The sequence below is a fragment of the Thrips palmi genome, unplaced genomic scaffold (assembly GCF_012932325.1).
Source record: "Thrips palmi isolate BJ-2018 unplaced genomic scaffold, TpBJ-2018v1 HiC_scaffold_16, whole genome shotgun sequence".
Taxonomy (NCBI): Eukaryota; Metazoa; Arthropoda; class Insecta; order Thysanoptera; family Thripidae; genus Thrips; species Thrips palmi.
In genome coordinates, this window is record NW_023144625.1 from 10,177,265 (window position 1) to 10,195,017 (window position 17,753).

At 61.0% G+C, this 17,753-nt stretch overlaps 1 protein-coding gene and 1 non-coding gene across 4 annotated transcripts; both read left to right on the forward strand.

Moving 5' to 3' along the window:
• Positions 1-72, forward strand: Trnap-ugg. Its single transcript has one exon. It is a non-coding gene; the product is annotated as a tRNA-Pro (tRNA).
• A 1,317-nt stretch (positions 73-1,389) lies between these two features.
• Positions 1,390-17,001, forward strand: LOC117643093 (monocarboxylate transporter 12). Of its 3 annotated transcripts, none has more exons than XM_034381760.1 (12): positions 1,390-1,736; positions 9,914-10,076; positions 12,223-12,342; positions 12,434-12,577; positions 12,957-13,294; positions 13,386-13,535; positions 13,665-13,885; positions 14,110-14,415; positions 15,114-15,366; positions 15,444-15,612; positions 15,705-15,905; positions 15,991-17,001. In XM_034381760.1, exons 2-12 carry the CDS (start codon positions 9,938-9,940, stop codon positions 16,173-16,175), a joined length of 2,226 nt encoding a protein of 741 aa, XP_034237651.1. In that variant the 5' UTR covers positions 1,390-1,736; positions 9,914-9,937; the 3' UTR covers positions 16,176-17,001. The 3 variants fall into 3 exon arrangements, with proteins under 3 accessions (XP_034237651.1, XP_034237652.1, XP_034237653.1); XM_034381761.1 differs by lacking the exon at positions 1,390-1,736 and adding an exon at positions 2,060-2,078; XM_034381762.1 differs by lacking the exons at positions 1,390-1,736; positions 14,110-14,415 and having other exon boundaries at positions 9,938-10,076.
• Positions 17,002-17,753: the final 752 nt, after the last annotated feature.

The following is a 17,753-nucleotide window of genomic DNA, read 5'->3' on the forward strand; positions in this document are numbered from 1 at the left end:
GGCCTCTTGGTCTAGGGGTATGATTCTCGCTTTGGGTGCGAGAGGTCCCGGGTTCAAATCCCGGAGGGGCCCGCCCGCTTTTGCCTGCCGCCTCGGCGGGTGTCCTTCCCCTTCTGGCCCACTTCGATTACACGGCGGGGCTCTGCTCGCGCTCGGCTCGCGCTCGGACCGCTGCACTTGGACTCTCTCGGCCTAATCTCGGGGGAAGGCCTGGCCGCCCTGCCTCTGGCTGGCCTGGGTAATCACGCCTGTAATCGGCAAACGCACCTCGCCTCGCGGGCCAGGCCTGCGGTGTTGTCGGCCATGAAGCGGATCAAAACGCCCTCGCCGTGTCGAGGCGTGGCGCGGCGTGGCGTGGCAACGCCAGTGTAGTCAGCGGACACAGAAAGTGAATCATTGTTCCCGCCACCGTTATTATTCTTTGCACTTGCGCTAAGTTGGGGGGGGGGGGGTTAGTCAGCGGCCTCGGCCTGCGTGCTTCGTGGACATTAGTCACGGTGCGGCACGAGAAAGATGAAGAGATTTGTTTGCATGACCTTATTCCCGCGATGTTCGCGCCGTCGGGCCGAACGGCAGCCGGGACGAGCCGACGGGACGGACCGGGACGGCGGCGCCACACCAGAAGCACCAGAGGCCGCGGCGGCCGCGGCAGCATGGGGGCAGGCGGGCCTCTCGCACCCATCCCCACCCTTTGAACTTTGAGTCCGGCCCAGACGGGGCACTGGCCCTGGCTGTGGCGTCCGCACGCGCACGCGGCGACGCGGCGCACGCACATTCACGCCGCTTCCGCTTCTCGCACCTCCGCGGGGGAAGTGCCCTGGGTGCCCAGGCCGTGGCGCCGCGCTTAGAGCCGCGCTCGCTTGACTCGTTTGACGCCCCGCAGCCAATTAGAGCCCAGCATGAATGAGCGCCACAGGTTGGGCTGCCAGCCCTGTCTGCCCTGCCGCGAGGCATGGCGCAACGGCCTGCACGTTTTCGGGCTCACCGCGACGCGGTCGACGCGGTCCTCGGGCAGGCAGACGCGGCACCAGCCGGCACGCAGCACACATGCCGGCATGCCCCCCCCCCCTCCTCCCCTTGCCGGGGGGCTCTTCTTGTTCGGCGGCGGGCGCGGCGGGGCGCGGCGGGGCGCGGCGGGGCGTGCGTGGCGGTAGTGGGACATGCCCCAAGACAGCGAAGGCGAAGGCAGTAACGGCAGTAACGCCGCTAACGCGTGCACGCTGAACGCTGCGGAAAGGCACCCAAAGGCCGTACCGGCAGTGCCGCTTCGCGCTTCGCGCTCCGCGCCGCCGTATCGTCGTATCGTGACGCGGCTGCAGTTCGCCCGCCGTTCGCCCCGCCGACACGAGTCGAGCCGAGCGGAGCGCCGAGTCGGACGAGCGCAGCCGGGCCAGCCAGGTCGAGCCGAGCCGAGTCGCAGGCCAGTCCTAGAGTGCCTGAGCTTCGCATAGCTTCGCATGGCTGGCTAGTCCACGCGCCACGCCGCGCTACGCCGTCTCGAGCGTCTCGAGCCAGCTCAGCTCGCACGACCCAGAGCTCGCCGACGTCGTCGACCCGGGTCCAGGACGCCGCCGGCGAGTGCGTGAATGAGTGCGCCGGCCTGAGGGCACCTGAAGGCCTGCCCACCGCAGGGCACGAGGACCGCACCCAGTTTGTTTGTGTTGTGCTCCGGCTTCGGCGCGGCGTCGGCATCGCGGAGCAGTGCGCGGACTTGGTCCCCTGGACTTCCCTATAAAGTGAGTACTTGTTGCCCGGCAGCCGGCAGCGGACTTGTCACTTTGTCACTCGGCGCAGGGCAAGGCCGGGCAAGGCCAAGCAAGGCACCAGTGCAGGCAGCAGGCGGGGCGGTCGCCCACTGTCGCCAGTCAGTGATAGCGCCTTCCGTCGTGCCGTCACGACCGTCGCCACTTTGATCGGCGAGTTTCCATTCTGCGTGCGTTGCTTGCGTCGACGCCGCCACCTGCCAGCACCTGCCCGGCGTGCCCAAGAAGGCCCTCCACCACCTCCTTGCAGCCTCCTTCAAACTTGGAGACCATTTGGCGCTGGGAGCGGCGACGTCTCCGCGTCGAGGACGTCAAGTACTAAATTGAATCTTCTGGCCGGGCGGCTAGTGTTTGGCGTGTTGGCGGCGGGCGCAGTGGGGCGTTGCAAGACGGTTCAATCTGGCGCCGCCGTGGCGTGGCTCGCCGCCCCGCGGTGCCGCGTGCCCATGGCTGCCCATGGCGTGCCGCTTGCCGTAACGAGGCAGTAACCCGCCGACGCCTGCCGCGCTGCCGCGCCCGCTTCAGTTCACTCGACCGGCTTTGGCGGAATAACGCGCTCTGAGCGCGCGGCCGGGCCGAGGATCGAGTCTCACCGCCGGCGGTCGTGTATCGGAAAGTTTTTCGAGTGTGTTCGGGGGGCTCGGGGGCGGTGTGTACGCGCTGCCATTACTGAAGGCTTACCAGTGTCACACTGTCACCCGCCGATAAGCCCGTTTGATTATCGCCCGGGCTGCCAGAGTTGCATACTTCAGCCCCCCCCCCTCCTAAGTCAGCAGGGAACTCCCACGCCCACCGGCTGCCAAAATGTTGTTCGGCCGCGACAAGATGGCCGCGGCCCGGTGGGTCGTTATCGCTATCGGCTGCAGTGTGGTGGCTGACAGTGGCGGGGCACCTACCGGCCACCTACCGGGCAGGCGCCGCGTACCCATCATGACGGGTAGCAGCAGCCCGTTAGAAGCGCGCAGTGCTGGGACCGTCGAGCTGGCTCGCTGAATCCGCTTCCCTGCCGAGCTTTGCCAGGCATTGCAGGGCACACCGCCCCCCGAAGCCCCAAGCCCATTGGCCCATTGGCCGGTTTGTTTGCTGATGACCCCGATAATTGCGAAAGAACGCGACCGGCACATTGCGAAGGTCTTGGCTTTCGAGGGGCTGGCGATACCGCGATCCGCAATCCGCGATCCCGCGGAGGCGCTGCCATTGTCAGTCGTGTTGTGCTTCTGTTATTTGCCTTTTCGGCTTCTCTGGGAATGCAGTGCACACTGGCGAGGTGGAGTCATATCCGGGACGGCGACAGTGGGTCTCTGTGTATCGCCGGCGCTGCGCTGCCTCGCCCGGTTCATATTGCCCCGTCCCGTCCCGCGCGCGTTACTTTATGCTACTTTCGACCCCAATCCACGCCGCGCAGGCCGCGCAGGCCGCGCACCGCACAGCGCCTTCATTTCGGCGCGGCCACGCTGGCGCCTTGACCCAGTGGCCCGGCGGTGGCACCGCGTGGCGCCCCCCAAGGCCAAGGCCGCCTCCAGGCTCCAGGCTGCAGGGCGGGGCGAAGGGAGAGGGGACTTCTCCAGGAAGCATGTCCTGGAGAATGCCTGGAGCACGCCCGCAGCCTGGACTGCTGGAGATAGCGCCGCGATGGCATTCGAGGCCTCCAAGGACGCCATGTCGTACACAGCTCTGCGCGCGCCGCCTAGTTTCTCAACTTTTTGCCGCCTCCGCATTCTTTCTTCTTGACAGCCATATTGATTCCGTCTCACAATTTAATTCCCCCCCCCTCTTTTTACCGATTCTTTTCCAATTCGCGCGGGGCCTGTCGTCGTCGGCAGCCCGTCGGACCGGAACCGGCCCCGCCGTGCGGCTCAACAAACCAACTCTGGCGGCAATTTTTTTTTTCGTGCCTCGATGACATGTTTGAGGAAAAGTTCGGGCGGGGTGTGAGGCCAGATAAAGTGTGAGTGTCGTCTCCATGACTATCGGCCCGCTTTTCCGAAGTGTTTGCATCCGTCTGGAGAGCGCGGCGGCCTCGATCCTCGATGGCGGCGCACAGTGGGCCAGAAGACCGGTGGAGGCGGCCGAAACTCTAGACGCGTTACGAGCTCCAGAGTCGCTAAATGGGATTCGAATCGAACGTGTGACCCCACCAACGGATTGCTCTCCGAACGAGGAATCCATTGGTGGGGTCACACGTTCGGTTCAAGTCCTCTTCAGCTTCTCTGGAGCTCAAAACGCGTCTTGAGTTTTGGCCGCCTCCACCGGTCCTCTGGCCCACTGTGCGGCGGGGGCCTCGGCCGCCTCGGCCATGACGGTCGTCGCGGAGCTCCGGGCTTATCAATCGGGTATCGAGTGTTTGCCCATCTCCGGGCACAGGCCAGTGAGTGGGGTTGTGTTTGCGGCGGACTATCTGTGGCCGTCTGGAGGCAGCGCCGCGGCGTCGACGGGAAGGTCCCCGCCAACTGGGTCGAGTGCCTTCGCCGACAAGCGCGCCGCCACGACGGCCAGGGACTCGCCCACTACCAGTACCGTCCTGGTGGCGGCGGCCTTGGCGACAAGGTGCAGAGCAGACCGGGCGTCGTTCGTTCGGGTACTCGAGGTGCCCGTCGTCGGCGCCCCGCCCCACAGCGCCACGCCCCGCCACGCCCGCAAACAGGCAGATTAACGTGTCGGCAACATTGTATTTCGCATCCACTTTGGCTGCTAGATAGCTGTCGTAAATGGCGGCGGCACGTGTGGCGGTGTCGCGGCGGCGCGGCGGCGTCGCGTTGCGCCACGCGGCCGGCCAGAGCCTCTAACGTGTCCGCCGTCCGGCGCGATGCCGTCGCCAGGAATGTTGAGAAAAAGAAGCCGCGGGAACCCTGCCCGAGTCCTGGTGGCGGCGAGGCTCGGCGTCGCGTCGTTCCCTCGCGGTTTGGTGCGCCGTGCTTTGGGGATTAGCGTTATCGACTGGCGGCGATATGCCGGGGATTAGTGAGCCCGGCGCCCACGTGCCACCTGCCTCAACCTGCCTCGTGGCTCCCGAATCTGAGAAGTGAGTTAGAGAGACCACTCGTCTGGGCCTCTCTGAGGGAGCGCGTAGAGAGGCTCCACTCTTCTCGGCCTCTCCACCGCGGCGTCGCCATCCCGGTCCTGTTTGCAGTGCATCCTCCTCTCTTCTGCGAGGGCTTGCGTGACGGCGCGGTGCAGTGCGGGGGCCGGGGGCCAGCTGTGAGTCACTGCGGTGAAAGGAAAAGCTTCGCCACGTCCCCGTGCCCTGCCCTGCCCGCGATCAACAACAGCGGAGTCCCACGCGCTCTTTGGCTCGCGACGAGGGCGGCTGTGTCGGGCCGCCAAACGCGCCAAAGGGCTAAGTCAAGGTGCGCCACTGTTTGGCGGCGCGCGGCGCGGGGGAACGAACTGAACTGAACCACCCGACGAGACGGCGGGGCGGGGCGACCACGAGGCAAGCGAGTGTTGACCCAACTTTTCCAGCTGTCTCGAGAACCGTGACCATTAGCAACGTGGAGCATCCGAAAAATTTGAATGGCCAACTCCCTGCTTTCTTATCCCGAGCGCAACGCTTGTCATGTTCCGAGGTGGCACTTGTGACACAGAGAGGGAAGTTTTGCCTACTTGTGGGACAGCACTGGCGTCACTATCAGTGTCGCGAGACGTTCGACACTTGAGCAAACAGCACACGGTGGGGCCGTCCTTGGTGCCGTGCCGTCGGCTACGTTGGCTTCGGAACAAGGATCTCGCCTCGTCCTTGGGAGTCCGCGCTGCGCTACGCCGCGCTGAACCGCGCCGCGCGTCCGCGTGTCGGTGAATGGTCGCGGGAAGTGGCTGCGCGCTGCGCCTTCTATTTCGGCCGCGAGTCCGTGGCCAGCACCAAGAAGCGCGTCTTTTCTGCGTGCGTCCGCGTTGCGCGCGTTGTGTCAGTTGTGTCCGCCTCGCGCCTTTTGTCTCCGACGGCGTGCCTCGGGCGTTTTCTTGCGCGTCGCCTCTGCCGTCTGATTCCGAGCGCTGCTTTCGTCGCTCATGTCTCTCTCGCACTCATGGGGCGGTCCGTAGGGGTGCGAGAGAGACAGAGCGACGAAGCAGTGTTCGGAATCAGACGGCTGGCCGAGTCCGAGCGGTGCTCTGGCTCTGTCGCACCCGCACGTTGACGCTTTATGTGTGCGAGGGAGACGCGAAGCGACGCACGCACTGTTTGGAATGAGCCTCGGTGCCCGTGGCGCGCGGCTGTGGCGGTGCATACCTGCAATGTGTCTTTGCATCGTGTTGACCCCAACACACTCCTGTCCTGGTTCCCTGGCCTGGCTGGCGGCCGGCCAGGACACTGCGCGGCCAATTTATGCCTGGAGTGAGGCTCCGCACTCGCTCGCACGCACACACTCACTCGGGCGCGCTGACGCCACCCTGTGCGATATTCGCAGTCGCCAGCGCGATATTTGCAGTCGCTGCGCGTTTCGGGAACATCGAGTTCGGCGGCGGCGACGGCCGGATCCCGTGAAATGGGATCGGGAACTCGTCTGGAATGGCCAGGGCCTCGGCCAGGGCCGGCAGGACAATGGGGCGCTCCACAGTGGGCCAGAAGACCGGTGGAGGCGGCCAAAACTCTAGACGTGTTTTGAGCTCCAGAGTCACTAAACAGGCCTTGAACCGAACGTGTGACCCCACCAATGGATTGCCCTCCGAACGAGGAATCCATTGGTGGGGTCACACGTTCGGTTCGAGGCCTGTTTTGTGACTCTGGAGCTCAAAACGCGTCTAGCGTTTTGGCCGCCTCCACCGGTCTTCTGGCCCACTGTGCGCTCTTCGAGGCTCTTTGCGGCCCGGCGTCGTCGCGCAGCCTCACCCCCTTCCCCTCCCCTTCCCCCTCCCCCTCGTGCGTTATTGGCAGCAGGGAAAGGGTGATTATGCAAAGGAAGGGAAAAAGAGGAGTGGCTCGGGGCGGCCTAATGAAATGGTGCGGCAGAGTCGTTTAACTCGATTGAGCCGCTTTGGCGAGCCGGGCGTCAACCCGTTGTTGATTGATGGCCCCTTATCAATGGGAAAGATGGGGGGGGGGGTCGGTTGCGAACGTCTGGAAAGAGAGGCGGCAAGGTGATGTAACACTGCCACCTGCGCCAAAGGCATCAAGTAAAAAGCGGGCGAAACACGAAACATTGTAGCCCGGCTTGAATAGACGCCGCGAACAGGTGTTCCGGTTGCACGGCCGACGGCGACTGCACTTTGCTGGTCTCGGCGGGGCGAGAGTTCTATTTTGGGGCAAACCGTGACGTGGTGGCGGCGGCGTGGCGGCGAGGCGGCGGGGCTGGCGGCGTCACCGCCCGCGCGGAGGGCGCGCGCGCCGTCAGGATGGACGGCGACAACTGAAGGTCGCCGTCGCCGCGCGTCGCCGTCGTCGTCGGGGTTGAAGGTTTCATGGTTTTGGCGGGAAGGCGGCCGGCTGCGTGGCGGAAGCGGCACCTGTCTCCGCGGCCCGAGGCTCGGCGTCGAGCATAGACAACATAGCGTCGAGCGAGCACGCCGGCGGCGGACACGTGGACACGTGCCTTGCCCCCTCTTCGCGCGCTTCGCGCCCCGCTTGATTGAGTCAAGTTGCCACCGCCTCGCGCTTCCTCGTGCTTCTGCTGGTTTGGGCCGGAATCCGCCCTGGCGTGAGTGCGAACAAGTGCGAGCTGTGTGAAACCTAGATTGGGGCAATCTTGGACGTCCGGCGGAGGGCCCTGCGGGACCACGCCGCTGTGAGCCCAGTGCCCTCCACGCAGCCCCTGGAGGTCGCGACCCGTCTGGTCGTTGCCATTGCCATAATTGCGTGTGGCAAGGCATGAGAACGAAGAACGTCCAGCCGTTCGTTCGGCCCGGCAGGCAGGCCGAAGGCTGGCCAAAGGCAGGGCCGGCCAGCGACCCGCTGAGTCGGGTCGAGTCAAATTTCCCTCGCGCGTGGAGCAGGCGAAGCAAGCTGACCCGGTTCGCCGCGTCGACGCGATGGTCTCGGTGCCGCCGTACCGCCGGGGCCGGGACTGCCGTCGAGGCTGGAGGCGTTGATAACGACGCGCGCTGGACGGCGGCCAGGTGCTGCTGCACGCGCCGCCCCAGGTCCATTCAGTCCCGTGTGTCTCTGCGCTCATTTGCAACAAACCGCCGTTAAAGTCCGGCGTGGCGCGCGCGTGTGGCGCGGGCGCGCCAGAAGGCCGTGCCCGTCGGGGCGGTGCACAGTGGGCCAGAAGACCGGTGGAGGCGGACAAAACTCTAGACGCGTTTTGAGCTCCAGAGTCGCTAAACAGGCCTAGAACAGAACGAGTGACCCCACCAATGGATTCCTCGTTCAGAGAGCAATCCATTGGTGGGGTCACACGTTCGGTTCGAGACCTGTTTAGCGACTCCGGGGCTCAAAACGCGTCTAGAGTTTTGCCCGCCTCCCACCGGGCCCACTGTGCGGTGTGGCGGTGAGCTCGACTAGACCGGGTCGGAAGGTGTAATCCGAGCGCGGAGCAGCTGACTGCGCGGCCGCGCCGCGGGTCGCGGCTCGCGGGTAGGACGCTAGTGGCGCGGTGCGAGTGAGCGTTCAGTGAATCTGACAGTGTGGCGGCCGGGCCCATGCATACTAGTTGAGCTGCGTTGGCGGTGCGGTGGGCGGAGGGTGTTGCAGGGCCTTGCCGGCTTGCCGGCTGTCACCGCGCCCGTTAACCAAACAGCCCCGCGTCTGCCAAGAGCGAAACGCGGCGCGCGACGCGGTGTCGTCAGGAACTTTCCCGGCGCTGCTGCCACTATTTATTTCATTTCCATCCTCGTGCAAATGCGCGCCGCGCTGTTTTTGTGCTCGGCCGCGGCGCACTCAGGCGGGCTGGGCGCGGTAGAGATACGAAAATGGAGCCGGGCCGACCTTGGCGGGAGATAAACTAGTGTTTCGACTTTCTTCCGACGGTCCTCGCCCTCCTCCTGCTTTCGGCCTGTCTAGTGCAGGCCCGGGGGCGCGCGCCGCTCCCGCCGCTCCCGCCGCTCCCCTCTCCCCGCACAGTGGGCCAGAAGACCGGTGGAGGCGGCCAAAACTCTAGACGCGTTTTGAGCTCCAGAGTCGCTGAAGGTACCCAAACCGACTGAGTGACCCCTCCGGATGGCTCTCCGAACGAGGAATCCATTGGTGGGGTCACACGTTCGGTTTGAGTCCCATTTAGCGACTCTGGAGCTCAAAACGCGTCTGGAGTTTTGGCCGCCTCCACCGGTCTTCTGGCCCACTGTGCCCCGGCCCGCACAATGGCATGGATGGCGGGGCGCTTCGCTGGGGCTCTAGCGTAGCCTCGGCGTCTGGAGATGAAGGCCCGCAGGGGGGCGGGGTAGTTTTCAAGGCCGCGCGTGCAAGGCTGCTGTGCTGCGAGCGTTAAACACACACTGGCGACGTTTTTAATTTCCGTTCCTGGATTAATGTTTGCGTTTAATTTCACTGCGACCTTTCGGCAAAGCACCCGTGTGCGCTCGTGTGTGAGTGAGAGCGAGAGAGAGAGAGAGAGCAATCATGGCTTGTGTGCGTGCGCGCGGTCATCGTGCGAATTAAGTGGGCGAATTATTTTTATCGGCGGTGAGTGCCTCCCGGGTGACATGACGGCGCGCAGCCCAAAGCCGAGGTGGCCGGTGCGGCGGCCGCGCCGCGCCACCGCCTGACCCAATGAGCCACTTCTTGAACGCCCTTCGGCTTTCGGCCGCCAGGCCGCCACTCCCATCCTTCTTTCTTTCGTTTTGCCGCTATTCTCGGCGGGGGTTGGTGGCAGTGTACTTCCGCGCCGTGGCGGGGCGGGCCCGCGGCGGTGGCGCCCGCCCCGCGGGGTGAGCAGTGGGGTGGGCGGACACGGGCAGGGCCGGCAGGGCTTACCACTCGGCCCGAGGCCACGGCCTGGGAGGACGCGATGCACTTTGCATGAAAAATGGAGGAGCTTCGATTGTCCGCCGTGTGGGTGGTGTGCCGGAGTGGTACGTGGCTGAAGCGCCCCAGGAAGCAGCGGTAAAGAGGTAGAGCCTGACCGCGCACTACTTGTTGCGTCCGGTATGAGAAACCCGTGAGTCGGAATCGCGCACCTGCGGTGACCTGCGGCCACTGCACTGCACGGGAAGTGCGCGGCGCGCGGCGTGTCGACTGTTTGATGTCTGCTTGACGTTTGTTCTTGTTCTCGTTGCAGGCGGTGGAGAGCTAGCGCGTGGCCATGACGCACGCGCCCGCTGCCCGGAAGAAGCCCGGCGCCGAGGATGACGAGTCCGAGACCGACAGCACCGCGGTGCCTCCTCCGGACGGCGGCTGGGGCTGGTTCGTGGTGTGGGCCTCCTTCATGATCCACATCGTCAGTAAGTACAGTGTAGTCCTGGGCCGCCCAGGCCGCCCAGGCCGCCCGGGCTGTTGACTTTGTGATTGGGCGCAGTGACTGCTTTATTGCTGGTGCAGTTGGCGGGGCTGGCTGGCCGGCCGATGGGTCGGCGTCCACGCCTTTCCGTTGCCATGACAGCCATGAGGGCACCGCCTGTCAAACTGTCAAAACGGCCGTCGTCGCGCCATTATTGCCGAGACGGCCGAGGAGGGCTGGTGGCTGGTCGCGGGTTCGAGCCCTCCCGGAGGCAGAAGCTTTTCCTCTTTTCCTCGCTCGGCCGGCGCTAGGTTTTTCATCAGTGGCGCCGGCGACAGTGCCATGCCCGCCATTCCCCGAGGGGCTCGTTAGCAGAGCTCTGCCGAGTGCGAGCAAGGGGTACACTGCGAGGCAAAGACACAGGACGGGGAAGGTACACTCCGAGACAAAGACTCGGGACGCGTAGAGGTACACTCCAGGACAGACACAGGACGCCGGAGGTGCACTAGGGGTCGAAGAGAGAGACTGCAAACGAGTGCGAGCAGGAAGCGGAGGGTACACTCCTCGACAAAGATTCAGCCGAGTGCGCCCTGGTTGGAGCCGGGCCGAACTGGAATCCTAAACGAAGGGCTGGCTGCTGACTGGGCGGCCGGCCCTGCGGCCCTGCATGCGTAGTCTTCATTAGCATCCCTACGTTTCCATTCCAAATGCGGGCCTCGCTGGGATTGGAGGAGGGGCAGGGGGGAGGGCAAATTGGAATTATCGCCACTCGCGGTCGAGTCTGCGCTGCGCTCGCTGCGCCAGCCCGGCCCGGCCGGCCCGCATGCGGTGCAGCCCGCCATGAATTGCCATTAATTCCCCGCAGCCGTCCCTGATTTAATTTGACGGACGAAAGCAAAGGCAAAGGGCAGGGGAGGAGGGGGGGGGGGCCTCGGCGACGGCGACAACGCGACCGCAACAGACCGCAATGTGTTTGGCGCGCTCTATGCGATCCGAGCGCGGTCTCCAGCCTTCCAGCCAGCAGAGCGCCTGCGAGGCAGGCAACGCAGTGCCAGGCGTGTGGACGGGTTGCCTGCTCGCCGGGCGCCCTACCATTGCCATTAAGGGCTAGACCACACATGATCGTATGCCATTTCGGGCCCGACACATGCCCGCCTGCACTGCAAAACGAGTGCTTGACTTGGCGCTGCGGCCTGCGCGGTGAGGGCGACGTCCTGGGCGTCGTCCTGGGCGGCGCCGTGGCGGTGCCCTGCCTCGGCACGACGGCACGACGAGCGCGTTCGCCCCGGCTGGCGGGCTGGCGGCCTGGCGGGCGTCCAGCAATCAGCTGCTTTGGCGCTGGGCTGCGCTCATCTTCTTCCACCTCTCCTCGGCCTGGGCGGTGACGGACACCCTTTTGTTTGTCCGCGTGGACACCGCTTCGGCCGGCGGGCTGCTATCGCGTCGTGCAGGCACGGCGTCCACGCATCGCGATGCCGTCCTCGCCCCGCCCGGTGGCTCACGGCGCCTCGGCCAGCAAGTGGAGCAGGCCGCCGCGCTGCCGCCGTGGTGTCTGGCTTTGCGCCGGACGCCAAGCCGCGATTCCGAAGGCTCGTTTCGTCGCTCTGCCTTCCTCGCACTCATCGGGCGTCCCGTGGGGATGCGAGAGAGACAGAGAGACGGAACGATCCTTCGGAACGGGGCGGCAGACGCGCTGCAGCGTGGCCGCCCTGGCCGGTCTGCAGCCGCGCGCCTCGCGCTGCAGTCGCCGTGTAAATTTAGCCGGCCCGCCGATGCGTTCCCCAGAGGGGTAGTGGGAGGGGAGGGGGGCGTCACGCAGTCAGTGGTGTCTCGCACGCACGGAGCACGTGCGCGCGCGTGCGAGTGCCAAACGGTGGCGTAGCCGGCTAGGTGGTCGCTGGGTGGCCGTGGCGGCCTTGACGGGGTGCACTGGCACGCCGTGCACGCGGCCGGGGAGGGGGCGTAAATGTGGTCGGGTTCGTTCGGTGCCTAACCACCAGTGGCGGATCCAGAGGCGGCTTATGGGGGGGGGGCAAAGTCGCACTTTTTGCCTACCTTTCAGGCGGCTATCTAGGCTATGGGGGGCAAAAACCCCATTGCCCCCCCCCCCCTGTATCCGCGCCTGCTAACCACGTTGGTGTCTGTTGCAGCCGATGGAGTGACCTACTCGTTCGGCCAGCTGCTGCCCCCGCTGGCCAACTACTTCGACGTCGGGCTGGGGGCCACCTCCCTCATCATGTCCATCTTGGTCGGCGTCACCCTTTGCTCCGGTACGTACACTGCTCTGCTTTGGCCCCGGCGCTCTGGCTTCGGCCTGCTTCGCACTGTTTGGACGGCTGCAGTACCTTGTTTGCGTTTCAGGGCCCATCGCCTCCGCCTTCGTCAACAAGTGGGGCTGCCGCACCGTCACCATCGCCGGCGCCCTCCTGTCTGGCGTGTGCCTGGCGGTCAGCTTCTTCGCCACCAACGTGGCCACGCTGTGCGTCACGATCGGCCTGGGCGCTGGTAAGGGCTGGTCGCTTCCGTCGCACAGTGGGCCAGAAGACCGGTGGAGCGGCCAAAATTCTAGACGCGTGTTGAGCTCCAGAGTCGCTAATTGGGACACAAACCGACCGTGTGACCCCACCAATGGATTCCTCGTTCGGAGAGCAATCCATTGGTGGGGTCACACGTTCGGTTCGAGGCCTGCTTACCGACTCTAGAGCTCAAAACGCGTCTAGAATTTTGGCCGCTCCACCGGTCTTCTGGCCCACTGTGCGTCGCTCTGTCTCTTTCGCACCTATAAGGAACGGCCATGAGAGGGAGAGCGACGAAAACGACGATGCATTAGTCTGTAGAATGTACTGAAAGATTACCGCCATGCTGACGGAGACTGATCCTCCAGGTTTCGGCTTCGGTCTCATCTACCTGCCGGCCATCGTGTCGGTGACGTGCTACTTCGAGAAGTACCGGTCGCTGGCCACGGGCATCGCGGTGGCGGGCTCGGGGCTGGGCACGTTCATCTTCGCGCCCTTCATCGGCTACCTGCTGCGCGAGTACGGCGGGTGGCGCGGCGCCATGCTCATCCTGGCGGGGCTGGTCTTCAACACGGCCATCATGGGCGCGCTGTTCCGGCCGCTGGAGAAGCCGCGCAAGCGGCGCGACACCGAGCTCCAGGAACTGCACAAGGACAAGGCGGAGCTCAAGATGCTGCTCAACGGGGACGTCGCCAAGGAGAACCAGGTGCGCTCTCGCGCTCCGCGTGGCGCGCCGACTCTTGCAGGTGTTTGTCTGCACGTGTTTATTGACCGGCTTGTTTCCTCGTGTTCGCCAGTCCTCCAACCAGCTGATGCCGCCGGCGCAGACGGTGATGCGGTCCGCGCACAACATCTCTACGGCCGGGCAGGACCAGAGCGGCGACCACAACACGGTGCCCAGGAACATGAAGGTGCTCAGCCTCAACCTCAGCGCCACGCCCCACCAGGTAAGGCCTCGGCGACGACGGCGGCCTCCACGTGGTTCTGGCTTCCGTGGAGCGATTCGCCCGGCTCATGGAGTGCGGGCAGCGGACTCACGTGACCGGCGTATTACTCATCGACGCCCTTTTGTGCAGATCCTCACCGCGGGGCAGAACCACCACAACCATCATAACCACAACCACAACCACCACCACAACCATTCGTGGCGCCACAAGAGCGACATCGCCCGCCTCGCACTGTCGCAGCCCACGCTGCAGACCACGACGGGCTCCGTGCAACACCTGGCCGGCTCCGGCGTCATGTACCGCAAGGACGTCTTCTACCGCGGCTCCCTCGTCAACATCCCGCACTACAGGTAGGGCAGGCTGGACGCGCCGAGTCCGCGTCGACTAGCCACTGGCGGTAACGTGTACTTCGAGTGGTGCTACCGAGGTCCTGCCGCATTGTGCCCATTATAGTGTGCTTCCAGCCGCCTCGCTGCGTCCGCGTCCTCGTGGTCCTGGTCCGGACTGCGCTCTGCCTCTGCGTTCCTCGACTTGATCCTGTTTTCTCTCTTTCCGCACTGATCTGTTGGCCCAGCCCCCGTAGCGAGCGCGGCGGTAGCCCTACAGCCTCCGAAGCGTCCACACTGCGAATATCGTCGCTGGCAGTCAAGTCGCCGTTGTCGTCGCGGTCCCGGTCCCGGCCGCTGAGCGCGCCGCAGTCGCCGGAGTGGCGGTACTCGCTGGGCTCGCGGCCCCGCAGCCTGCACGCCCTGCACAGCCTGCGCGGCCTGCACGGCTCGGCCAACATGGCCTTTGCCGACGTTGGCTACCTCAAGGATGGCGCTGAGGTTGAGGGCGAGGAGGAGGCCGTCGCCGCCGCCGCCGTCAGGGCGGTCGAGACGTGAGTCCGCGCTGTGGCGTGGGTGAAGGCGGTCAGCTGTCGGGTCATCGGTTCATTTAGCGTGTAGGCTGCCTCATTTTCGTATTCGGACGTGTGTCGGTGCGACCGGCCGCGCTAAGCATGGCAGGGACTGGGACGTGGACCGCGTACTGCATGTGCGGGTTGGATTCCCATGGTAGACGCTCCAAATTGGAGGGAAGTCCCACTGGCCGGTCGCACCAAGATAGTAGACTACATGTGGCTGTAGGAATCACGGTGTCGGCATAATGGCAACTGTTTTAGTTTTAGGATACGTCACCGGTCATGTTATCTGTGTGGTCCATATTACGTATCTTATTAACCCAACTGTGATTCACTCTGGCATTGTATTTCTAGCATTGCAGCTCTGTGTGTTCATTGACTAACGGAGCATCTTCATGTGCGGCCCGCGGCATGCGGCGTTGCGGAGCAAGGGGCCCGGCCGATGTGAACTGTGTCCTTCACGACTAACCCGGACTAGGACAGAATGTAGAATCACTTAGACTAGCGAGCGCACTCAGTGGTGGCCATGGCTGCATTTCGTTCCCATTCATTCGGAGCAGAAGTGCATGGTCTGTGTGTGGGCCTGTGCCTGTGTGTTTCGCTGGTGACGGGTGCAGCTGCAGCAGTCCTTCCCCATGCCAAAACTGAAGGCTGACGAGATTCGGCTTCCTTTGCAGGTCCGCCAGCAAACTATCTCGGCACACCAGCGCTGAGGGGCTGGGCCTGTCCAAGTGCCCCTCCGAGATGGAGAGCCCGGACTCCGAGGCCCAGCTCACCGTGTGCGGGTGCATTCCCTGCTCGCCCGAGACCAAGGACACCCTGACCGAGATGTTGGACATGTCGCTGTTCAAGGATGTCATCTTTATCCTTTTCACAGTCAGCAACTTCCTTACGTCCATTGGTTTCTACATGCCCTATGCTTATTTAGGGGTAAGATGGTGAATTTTCCTTCTTGAAACATTTTTCTATTTTTTCTGTTTTCTAATTTGGAGCATTGGTGTTTGCAGGCCTACGCTGAAGAGACTCTCAAACTTTCCTCCTGGGAAGCAAGTCAGCTGGTGGCCATTATAGGTATTGCAAACACAATAGGCCGCTTGGTTCTTGGCTACATCTCTGACAAGCCATGGGTGAACAGGCTGCTCATTTACAATCTCGCACTCACCATTGCAGGCGTGGGTAAGTGGAAGACTTTCATGTGTTTGGACATTTTTCCTATTTCACCATTGCAAAATAGCTATCGGACTGACTTTCTCTTTCCCTTTTTTCAGCCACGTGTCTTGTGGTAGTCTGTGAGGACTTTTGGACACTCGCTGTATATGCAGCAGTATTTGGATTCACCATTGGTGCCTATGTGGGCCTTACATCTGTAATCTTAGTCGACCTGCTTGGTCTTGACAGACTGACTAACGCTTTTGGTCTTCTGTTGCTGTTCCAAGGACTCGCTTCCTTCGCTGGCCCACCAATTGGAGGTATGTATATCCTCTATTAGGATTTTTATTTTTCCTTTATCTTTTGTAATGTTTCAACTAATAATACTGTTTTATTTGATTGTAGGAAAACTAAAGGACGACACTAATTCTTATAAGCCCAGTTTTTGGGTGGCTGGAGTAGCAATGGCACTGAGTGGGTTGATGCTCTTCGTTGTGCCGCCAATCCAGAGGATGCAGGCAGAAAAGAGGAGAAAGGCTCAAATTGTTTCATCACCAACCAATGGAAATAGCAGGCCTCAAGCAGTTTGAAGAACCTGGGCCACTGTGTATAAACTTTTTATATAAATTCGTCTCTTGATTCTGTGCTGCTTTGTTTCCGAACAGACTTCCACTTTTCAAGAATCAATTTGTTTTTGTGGCTCTGTGACCAAACAGTTGATTTGTTACTATTCTGTTACCTACTGGTTCTATCCAATATTATGGATGTTAAGGATGTATTGTCAACAGTAAATTTTAAATACTGACCAGACTTAGTCACAGGACCAACTTTGTGTTTCAAAATTCAGTGACCGTGCACAAAGCGCGTTTTAATTGTATGTACCTTGCTGAACCATCCCTCTGCATAAAAGTGCGCCTCAAAGCACGGTGTGCTATGTTCCTACCTCGATCATGGTAGACTATTGTGATCCTTAGGTTTATCAGGGTAAACATTTCTACCGCTTGCTGTAAGAATTAGGAGTAGTGTTAATGCCATTCTGTGGGTGCTCTCAATAGATTTTAAGTCAAATTGTGTGAGTACCTTCAGTTAAAACGGAAGGTACTTTGAGCAGACACTCATAACTGTTTGATTGAAAGGGATATCTAGTCATCCATTCACAACCAGCCGACTTACAGATGCATTTTAATTTATTTTAACTGTTTTTATCTTCCTGGACTGTAGCTTATATTTGAGTAATGTGATCATTTGCAGCATTTTTTTCTATAGGATGCATTTTGCGGTATATTGTGGATTGATGATTGACTGTAATTAATGCTGAGGAATCTTCTCTCTGTGATACATATGTACTACATTCTTCTATACTCTTTTGATATCTTTTTCTTAATAAATGTGTGTTTCACCTGTCTCATAAATTTATTAGATGAAACTCTGTTTGGCTGCCTAAGAAAAAAAGATTATCCAACTACATTTGATTACCTATTTAATCATTCTGTATATATCTGTCTGTTAGTTAATAACATTTACCAAAATTGCAATGTGAGAGGTGCCTCTCTTTTTCCGCAATAGAGGCAAGGCAAGAGGCATAAGAAAGCGCATATAGCTTTCGTTATCACTAAATTTTTTTGGAGGATGGCAAAGTATGTTTAGGACTTGGCTTCCATTTTAGTGCCACAATTTAAGACACATACTTCCACCGATAGTTTCTCTTGCTTGTGAGACCTTCCAAATCGCAAAGTTCTAAGAATGAGTCTAAAAGAATGTCTGAGTAGAGCAGATACTGTTGATGCTAATTTATTTTTTTAAAGGTGAGCATGATAGTGTGAATGCTGTGCATTTAATTTCCGCACAAGTGATACAAAATTTTATTTAAAGAGTCCATGCGCATTGTCTTCAATGCATTTTAAGACAGGTGATAGCGGCCGATGTAAATAAGATCTCATCAGCAACTCATTCTTCAATGTGATCATTTTTTGAAGTGAGCATACATTTGATATGTGAACAGGTAATACCTGATAATTCTTCAATGTTGAATCAACAATGAAGCCATGTAAATAGTTATGTACTTAACTGCATTCCTGCTGTGTGGGTTGCAGTAATGTGAATTGTTTTGACCAATAAATTTAAGATTTGTATAATTGTTTGATGGTTTAAAATTGAGAACAAAATGG

Coding starts and splice junctions, on each gene's coding strand:
- LOC117643093 (XM_034381760.1), top strand. CDS start 9,938: ATGACGCACGCGCCCGCTGCCCGGAAGAAGCCCGGCGCCGAGGATGAC. Junction 12,578..12,956: donor CACGATCGGCCTGGGCGCTG/GTAAGGGCTGGT, acceptor CTGATCCTCCAG/GTTTCGGCTTCGGTCTCATC. Junction 15,906..15,990: donor CGCTGGCCCACCAATTGGAG/GTATGTATATCC, acceptor ATTTGATTGTAG/GAAAACTAAAGGACGACACT.